Source organism: Helianthus annuus, chromosome 13, assembly GCF_002127325.2.
Source record: "Helianthus annuus cultivar XRQ/B chromosome 13, HanXRQr2.0-SUNRISE, whole genome shotgun sequence".
Classification (NCBI taxonomy): Eukaryota; Viridiplantae; Streptophyta; class Magnoliopsida; order Asterales; family Asteraceae; genus Helianthus; species Helianthus annuus.
In genome coordinates, this window is record NC_035445.2 from 25,023,926 (window position 1) to 25,033,738 (window position 9,813).

Genomic DNA, 9,813 nt, shown 5'->3' on the forward strand with positions numbered 1-9,813 from the left:
TTCTGTACACTACTAGTATGTTAACAAGCACATGTAAGTATAACACAGAAATCAGAGAGCAGTTAAATGATTCAACACAGTCATCAAGCACTTTAATTATCATTAATAAATTGTACGGATACATGGAATTACGAGGGTTGTCACATTCTCCCCCTGTTAAGAAAATTTCGTCCCGAAATTTAGCACGTGGTTACTGAGGAAGCTAGTTATGTTGCGTTGGTTTCCTAGTTTTCCTGGGGTGTCACAAAAAGTAAAAAAGAAAACTACATAGACTGCCAGATCGAATGGTCGTATATCCGAGTTTTCTTTCTTTTTAATTAAATGGGATTTGTTTCAAAGTAAAAAAGAAAACTGAAACTCGTTTTCCTTGATAGCAGAAGCCATTCGATTTGATGGTTCTGAACACTATATAGACTGCTAGATCGAAACCCTAATGTGTGAATATTAACTCAAAAAAAAGAAATCCTATCTATACGGTCGTATACCATTATACGACCCGTATATAACTATATACGATCATTGTTTTAACATGGTGTATACAGGCCCTGTATAAGGTTATATGCTCGTATATAATAATATAAATTGACAAAAGCTGCGCCCACAGAATTTAACAATTCATTTTATTCTATACGGGTGGTTAAAACAAGATTTTACCATTAATATTAAATTATTAATACCCTTAAATAATGAAATGTTCAAATGTGACTGCCTTATCATTTGGATAGTTGGGCTATATTATTAATTTTTTTTAACTCGAGTCATCCAGCGCAAAACGCCGTCGTATTATCCCTCCCCTTTCTTCCTATCCAAACTTCACTTCATCTTCGTGGCTCAAATCGACACCTTGACGAAAAGGGCAAATTCTCCTGTTCTTTCACAATTTGATCACTTTTGCAGGTATAATAACCTCAATCTAATTTCCATTTTCGATTAATCTATCTATTTTATCCTCTAATTCGATTGAATCCAAACGAACTTCGTTTAGAATTCGTTAGAATCTTCACCTTTTAGCTTCAAATGTTCATATCTTCTAGTATGTTCGCTATTCATCATTATATTATATTATATAATATATAATTGTTTGCAGTTTAGCTCAGATTTGATTCTCTAGACATTTTCATTTTGTCTGATGATTTGTTTGTGTAGAAGTGAGTATATTTAGAGAATTGATTTAGGGTTTGGTTTTGAGATTTTATCCTAACACTTGCTTATTGCTCTTTGCTTTGATCATTAATGATTTGATTATGATTGTTCAATAAAAACATATTATAAACATCCCCCTAGTTAGTTATTACAGAATACTAAAGTATTGCTAGAGCAAAAAGAACAAACCTAAATCCTATAAGTTCTTTTTTACCAGTGGTTCGTATTTTTAAAAGCTTGTAGTTCTTACCATAGTTATTAAAGCGAATGCCCAGGCGCACCTAGGCGCAAATAAAGCAACGGGCCCAACAAATCGCCCTAAGTGCGCCTCGCGCCTTTAGTAACTATGCTTCAGGTCATACTTATTAAAGCGAGCGCCTAGGCGCAGATAAAGCCCCGGGCCCAACAAATCGCCTTGAGTGCGCCTCACGCCTTTAATAACTATGGTTCTTACATACAAATAGGTATGTTTATGTATATTAGAAATCACTGAGCTATAATTTCTTCGTATGTTTCTTAAGTTTCTAATTGTTTATCTACACATTCGTAGGTTATGTTTAGGTTATACTACATAAATAATTTTTTTTTTTTGTTTTTTGAGTTTTAGGAGAGATGAATAAGCATTGTATTTCTATTGTTTTCTTTTACGTTAAACATTTTAAAGATTGAAATAAATGAATGATTCATTTTGTTATGCGTGCTCTCGCAAAATCTAGTGTTCTGTGTAGATCCATCCCCTAACTTGGAGCTGTTTTATTATGTCAAGCGAATACTTTAGTTTAAGAAACAGATATGGATTGTTTCATTTATCCACCATCGGTACTTTGTAAAATTGTGATATCTATAACAATTTTAAGCCCTAAATATGAAAATAACACACTTGATGTTTTGAACTCTTTGTGTAGCAGTAGCATCATTTCTGAATGAGATAGAAAAATGAATGATAGACGCGTATTTTTGTTTGATATCATGAATGTCTTATGTCTTTAAACATTAGCTTAGATGCTCGTATTCAACATAAATCCTCTATTAAATAAAGGGGCTTGTTGTATAAGTTCAATAAATGTTTAGAAATTATAAATCACGTTTAGCAGACTCAGTTTTTAGTTACAGCCCAAAAAGACTTTTGCAGCACTTAATGGTTTTAAACCTTCAAATAATAATTTGTCATGTTTAAAGCAGCAAAAATCATGTGTATCTTGGCATTGAGATTTTCTGGTACACCAGTACTAGGGCTGCGAACTAACCGAATGAACACGAACAAGACCTTGTTTGTATTCGTTTGTTAAGGAAATTTATATGTTCACGAACATTTACCGAACGGGATTTTCTGTTCATGTTCATTTGTTAAGGAAATGAACGTGTTCATGTCCGTTTGTTAATTTCAGGCAACGAACGCAAAAGAACGTTCCACAAACAATCACAAACTAATGTCCATGAACACAAATAAAAACAAACGAAAACAAATAAGCGTTCATGAACAGAATATAAAATACATCGCCACTAATTAGATATTTTATTGACGGAATTTTGAAGCATTTAAATATGATAAAATTATAAACACTAATGAACTATCAGACACAAACAAACATAAACAAATACGTTACTAGACTTTCATTAACATAAATGAATGAACGCGGCCTCTGTTCATGTTCGTTCATTTAGCTAAACGAACAAAGTTTCTTGTTTGTGGTCGTTCATTTATTAAACGAACGAACACATACGAACATCCCACCGAACGGTTCACAAATTGTTCACTGGACGTTTGGTTCGTTTGCAACCCTAACCAGTACTGCAACTCTATTATTTAAGTTGCATCTTTCTCTTCCTTTTCGAAGCGGTAAATTATGATTCTAATTAATATGCATGTAAGTACTAAAGTCTTATAAATACTTCATATCCACAAGCTCTGACTTGCAACGATTTCGTATTATTGCCATACAGAGTTCTAAACCAAGATGACACCCGTTGGCCCTTTTGTGAAAGCTGCTAGACCTGATGACGGATCTTCAAAAAAGTCAACCGAAACCCAAAACAAGCAGCAGGGTTGCCCTATGAGTAAAGAAATTCAAAACAAGCAGAACGGTTGCCCTATGAGCAAAGAATTTCAAAATAAGCAGCAGGGGGGTTGCCCTATGAGTAAGGAAATTGGAAATAAGCAGCAGGGGGGATGCCCGATGAGTAAGGTTAAGCAAGATTCGGAGGAGTCAAATGTTGTTCCCGCAAAGTGCCCGTTTGGATATGATTCTCAAACTTTCAAGCTGGGACCATTTAGTTGCCTGATATGTCAAGCGCTACTGTTTGAAAGTAGCAGATGCGTTCCGTGTACTCATGTGTTTTGCAAGTAAATATACAAAGCCATAGTTTTTATATTCATGTGCACTAATAGGGTTACGATCATCTGAGAATCACTAGGGTAATTAAGAACCTTGAAAACAATTCTGGACCACACATTTCTCCTAAACAAAAATGCAAAAAATGCAATCTTCTTCTTTGGCAAAATCGCAGCTTTTTCTGTCGGTTTTTTTTTTTTGGATATATACACGTGTATATTGTAATCTTTAACTATACATACATGTATATATGTGTTTAAAAATGAAACACAAGTATTGTACATCTATGTTTGGTAATGTACATATATGTACAAATGTGTATGTACATATATGTATATAAAAGAAGATTATGGTTCTGAACATGCGTTTAAAGTTTATATGTTTGATAATATACACATATGTATATGTCCCAAAAAAACCCTCTTAAAAACGTGCGATTAAAAGTAATTTTTTTTGGCTTAGAGAAAATGTGTGGTCTAGAATGGTTTTCACGGTTCTCAATTATCGTGTGTTTCTCTTAGGATCCCTACCCTATATGTGTGTATATATTATGAGGTGTTTGGTTTGATTTTTTAAATTGATTATTTGATTACTACTTTGATCATCTGATTGCAAAGAGGTCAAATAATTAGTTTTAGACAATTAGTTTCATACGAACTACTAGAAAACTAAAGTGAGTGTTAAGGGTATAGAATTAACAATCCACACATTTTTAACTTAATTGAGACTTTTATAATCCTCTTATCTCCTTTTTACTTGTGGTTTTAGTTGTTCATTCTTTTACAGTTAACTTTGCCAAACACTCAAACATTTGATTATCTTCTACAACCGGTTTGATTATAATTATTGAATATCATATAATCACTTTCGGAACGATCATCCATACACCCCCTTATTTTATATTCTTCTTCATTACACATAACTGATTGTGTTCGCCTTTTTTTCTTGTGTAAATACAGAGCATGCATATCACGCTTCAACGATTGTCCTCTATGTGGTGCTGATATTGAGAAGACAGAAGCCGATACAAATCTTCAAAGTGTAGTTGATCGATTTATCGATGGTCATGCTAGAATTAAGCGGGGCCCAGTTGATACAGACGACGAAAAGCAAGTAGTTGGTGAGAAGAAAACAATCATATATGAAGATGTCTCCTTGGAGAGGGGCGCTTTCCTTGTGCAACAAGCAATGAGAGTAAGTTTGTTACTTTAATAAACAACTTGTTAGGATGAAAAATAGGTTTTAATCTTAGATGATGTTTTTAGAATATAGGCTAAGAATAAATTCTTTAAAGGGTGTTTCCCCCTAATTTAAAATTATTTTGTATATTTTCCTTGAATTAACTGTCATTTTCGTCTCTGTGATTTGTCCAATTATGCCGGTCCACGCTAAATTTCAAATTTGTACAATTTCCGTCCCTGACATTCTCGAAACATACCAATCCCGTCCAGAAAACTAACATCTGTTAAATTCTTTTGTTAAATGAAGGGTAAAAACGCCATGTTCCTTTTTTTTTATTTTTTTTCTTATAAGGGGTGGGATTTTAATAGGGTTTAAAAAATGGGAAAATAAAAGAAAATGGGAAAATGACGTTTTAACCCTTCATTAAACAGCAGGTTTTAACAAACAATATTTACTTGCACGGAACTGACATGTTTCAAGAATGTCAGGGACATAAATGGTACAAATTTGAAATTCGGCCTGAACTGGCATAATTGGACAAACCACAGGGACGGAAATGGCATTTAAGTCTTTTTCTTTGACAAACATACTTAATTTTGTGCATTATGTGTAGGCGTTTCGGGCAAATAATGTAGAAAGTGCAAAATCAAGACTCAGTATATGTGCACAAGACATAAGAGAACAGCTGGAAATTGCGGGGAACACATCTGAGTTATGCTCACAGTTAGGAGCTGTATTGGGTATGCTCGGTGACTGCTGGTATGTATTTATGGCTTTTTGTGTTAATATAAAAATTAACTTTTAATTAGGTGGTATGATGCTTGGTAAAACTGAATAAACATGTGTTGTGTAACTTAGATTTTTGAATGACTAAAAGATACCAGTATATATGAATTATTAAAAGACAATTATCTATCTATCTATCTATATACATGTAGTGGAAGTTTTAAATACAAAAGGGTCTTACTCTTAATGTAAGACTGTGCGCGAGTGAAAAAAAAAAACGTACGTATTTTAAAAATGAACATGCGTAATTCACTCACGCACCGTCGCACGTTAAGGGGCTATTGTACGTTAAGCTTCCACTATATATGTATATATTGATTCACAACATTATTTAGATATATTAATTCACAACATTGGGGAGGAATAGTGACTTTTTTGTTTTTTTTTTTTTGGTTTTGTCTTTTGTGGTTTTTTTTTTTTTTTTGCATTGTAAACTTTAAGGTTTTCCATTTTTGTAATAAAACACTGTTTTAAAAAAAAAATTGTTACAAAAGTTAAATGAGCATAGTTTTTTTATTTGTTTTTGTTTTATGCTTTTTCTCGGATTTGGTCGTTGTTCGGTTGCTACATAGCACGGTGTTTGGTGGTCACAATAGGTGCCTCAGTTTTTTTTACCCCTTCGACTTTCTAATATGTGTTGGTATAAATTCAACTTCGTTTGTACCTTTTACGTCACGTGAGTCACTTGGTGTTAGAAATTTGTGTTTTTATTTTACGCTTTTTCCCGTTTTTGGTCGTCGTTCAGTGCTACTCTGCATGGTTTTATGCCCCCTCACCGCAACGTGGGGGAGCTTTAGACTAGTTGAACTATAAAGACTTGTTAAGATGGAGAAACAGTCTTTGATATTGGATACGTGTCTGAATCATTCTATTGTGTGTATATGTTTTCTTTTTATTTTTTATTTTTGTGATAATTTTCCTGTAATAATGACATAAATACTGTTTTGTAGTCGTGCAATGGGAGATGGGAGTTCCGCAGTTGCTTACTTTGATGAGAGTGTCAATTTCCTTTCACAAGTACAAACAGAAGATCTAGAGGTACAATAATATTAGTATATTATAATTTTAAAGGTGGCGATTTTTGATCGATTAACCTCCAGATGGGTCAATATGGACTATATTTTATGTCGAACGGGTCAAATAGGTTAAACTAAAAGATTTGGCTAAAAAAGAAACGGAATGATGCCATTGTAATGTCTTGTTTAATGAATACATTAGTTGTTTATGACTTGTTAAGAATAAATAAACAACTTTTTTACGGGTTAGAATACATTCTTAATTTTTTAGAAAAAAAATTTTGAAATCGTTATTTTTGTATATATTGTTGTCATGAACGTTAAATTCAGGTTACGATACATTCTTAATTATCTTGAAATATTTGCAGGTGACACACACGCTTTCAGTCTCATTGAATAAAATTGGGGATTTTAAATATTATGAAGGTGACTTGAAAGCCGCAAGAGATCATTATTTTCGAGCTTTGGATGTTCGTCGCAAAGCTATCAAGGATTCTTCTAAAGCTCCGTCTCAGGTCCGTGATAGGTCAAAACGTGTTGGTTTGACCCAAAACACTTTTTTCCTATTTTAATATATATTCTGTTATAAATAATTAGTGTACTAATTTGTTGCAAGTATTTCATTGTTTCAGTAATAATCAAATTTTGTGAAGAAAATGGTTAGGAGGTCATATGCATTAAAAGTAGGGGTGCTAAACGGGTCGTGTTTGCAGGTTGGCGGGTTTAACCCGACCCGACCCGACCCTGAAAATTTTAGATGAGCCCGAACACGTTTTGAACCTGAAAACCGTGTCATACATATGAACCCGAACACGACTTGAATATTTGCGGGTTGACACGAACACAACCTGTTCAACCTGATTTTTTTTAGTTTTTCTCCGCAAATTAATTAATATATTAAAATTAAAACTTACTAAAAAACACAGATGTATGTAATACAATTACATTTAAATTTTAAAATCTTATGTCAGTTTCTCTTTTTAAGTTATAATTATGGCATAAAATACACACCCAATTTAATTTATGAGATAAAACATGTTGTAAAAAAAATATAATATAAATGGGTTAAACGTGTCAACCTGCCAACCCGACCGGGTTGACCCGAACCCAACCCTTTTAGCTAAATGGGTTCGCAGGTTCAACCTGAAACTGGCCCGAACCCGTTTAGACTAAATCGAAACTCGCGAATTTCGTGTTAGGTTCGTGTCGTGTTTACGGGCCATGTCAGAAATTCACCCCTAATTAGAAGTACACTTTGGCCATTTTTTGATCCGTTAGGCCCATTTTGTTTTTAGCCAAATTTTTTACCCGTTTGACTCGTTGAATATCAATAACATATGATGCAACAACACACACCAACTGTTTTCAAAGCACAAATCCAACAATAATGCCGTTTTTGTTATGACATGTGTGACCATGTTATGTTTGTTGTTTCTAGGTTCTAGATGTGGCCGTATCTCTTGCAAAAGTTGCTGACGTGGACAGAAATCTTGATGCTGAGGACGCAGCAACTGAAGGATTTCAAGAAGCCATAAATCTGTTAAAATCTTTGAAAATAAACTCCGAAGATAATGCACTGGAACAGCGGGTAAGAAATTTAGGATCAACACTCACCTAGAATAATAGTTGTAGGAGACAATAAGTTAAGAGGTGAGAATGTCAACCCGTTTATTTAACAACGGGTCGCGATGGGTTGTTCTTTGTCTCTTAAGTGGTCAAAACCGTCAACTTTGAAACTTACGCTAAAATGAAATGGGTTAATCGGGTCGAAACTTATCCAAGGGGTATTCCAATGCTTACGACCTCCTGAATCACTCTTTCTTAATAAATATGTTATTTTTCTAGTAGCATGACTTTTCTAATAATATATTGTATTTCTACATTATTATTATTATATATATCAAATGACAACACCACTTTGCTACAGTGGTGTTGTCATTTTTTTTCTTTTTCTTTCTTTTCTTTTTGTGGTTTTTTTCTTTTTTATTTTTACCCTTTAATTTTCAGCATTGACTCTTACAACCCCTTAACTTTCTAAATACTTTTTAATCGATTTTACGTCTTTATTTTTATTTACGTGTCGATATAAACTTAAGTTGATTCACATTTCGACATGATTTTTAATGTGTTTATTTACGATTTTGCCCCCAGTATAAAATTCGTTTTAATATTCTTTTAGAAGACTATGGTAGTGTTTTTTTTAATTGGTTGGCTCCATTTAATTTTTATTCGTCATGCCAAGCGGTAGTTTTTCCATCGTTTTAGTTTTCAGCAAAAGTATGGTAGTATTTTGTTTTTTTACTTTGTTTACTCAATGTAATTTTTTTTGAGATCGTGTTATGAGTAGTATGTACAAGTAACTAACACATAGACGTACATGCTATGAGAAAGAAATATTCGGCTTAATGTCCCGCAACGCGGGCGGGCAAAACCTAGTTTAACTAATTTAAGAAAGAGTAAAATGCCAAAATCATCCATGAGGTTTGGGCTGATTTGCCTGTTACATCCAAAATAACCTTTTTTCTTGTATCTGGACACTTGACGTTTTAATTCTATTGCCATTTCTATCCAAAGCACAAACCCAGTTAAAATGTCTCGTTAACTCGGGGACGATTTTGGCAATTTACCTAATTGGCTAATCTCACTCTTTGTATAACTGCAGCGGCTTTCGGTTCTTGATTTCCTCAACAACCAGCTCTCCAAGAAGCAGTCGGAATGAAAATTGAATCGAGTCTATGGCCTGTTTTTCACATCGCATCAAGGACCCACTTTGCTTCCAAGCTTTAACAAAGTTTGTAATATGGACTGTTATAGTTGATCCCTAATATAAGGATCTAAGTCCATAATGACATTAATATCTAGCTTTTGTTGTTGATGCTTGTTTTTTATTTTCTGTATGAGATAAATGATTGTATGTTTTTACTAAGACTGATAATGTGCATGTAAATAAATAAGCCTATATAATTGTGTAATTTGAACATGACTTGTTTAACCCATCGGGGGTGTTAATCGTGACGGATGAGCTCGGTAGAATCATTCAATCTGAACCCGAACATCACTCATATATTCGTATCGAAGATTGAAGATTTCAAACTGTACATTTAAAATTGTGTAATCCCTGTTGAAACACGGAATCACCGTCGGGATGATTGGACCGCTTTCTCCATGAGGGTGAAGAATCACATCTTGTTCTTCCTCTTGAACCTAGATCTACAATGGAGAAGACAAGGTGGAGCTTGTAGAGATGATCGGTAGGGGAAAGAATCCCCTGTTTCCAGTAACAAAAGTGTGGCGGCTCCATATCTTGTGCCCTAATAATGAGGTGAACACCTCTTTATATAGGAGATATGGGC

At 33.9% G+C, this 9,813-nt stretch overlaps 1 protein-coding gene across 2 annotated transcripts; it reads left to right on the forward strand.

Annotated features, from left to right (window-relative positions):
• The first annotated feature begins 732 nt into the window (after positions 1 to 732).
• LOC110897572 (protein NCA1) lies at positions 733 to 9,440 on the forward strand. 2 transcript variants are annotated; one of them, XM_022144338.2, is made up of 8 exons: positions 733 to 897; positions 3,088 to 3,487; positions 4,436 to 4,670; positions 5,272 to 5,417; positions 6,395 to 6,482; positions 6,829 to 6,975; positions 7,899 to 8,048; positions 9,123 to 9,440. In XM_022144338.2, the coding sequence occupies exons 2-8, from the start codon at positions 3,102 to 3,104 to the stop codon at positions 9,177 to 9,179; spliced, it is 1,209 nt and encodes a 402-aa protein (XP_022000030.1). In that variant the 5' UTR covers positions 733 to 897; positions 3,088 to 3,101; the 3' UTR covers positions 9,180 to 9,440. The 2 variants fall into 2 exon arrangements, with proteins under 2 accessions (XP_022000030.1, XP_022000031.1); XM_022144339.2 differs by lacking the exon at positions 733 to 897 and adding an exon at positions 917 to 1,033.
• Positions 9,441 to 9,813: the final 373 nt, after the last annotated feature.

Excerpts from the sequence above, each read along its gene's own strand:
- LOC110897572 (XM_022144338.2), top strand. The coding sequence starts at position 3,102 with ATGACACCCGTTGGCCCTTTTGTGAAAGCTGCTAGACCTGATGACGGA. Across the intron at positions 3,488-4,435 it reads TGTACTCATGTGTTTTGCAA|AGCATGCATATCACGCTTCA; the intron begins GTAAATATACAA and ends GTGTAAATACAG. Across the intron at positions 4,671-5,271 it reads TTGTGCAACAAGCAATGAGA|GCGTTTCGGGCAAATAATGT; the intron begins GTAAGTTTGTTA and ends CATTATGTGTAG.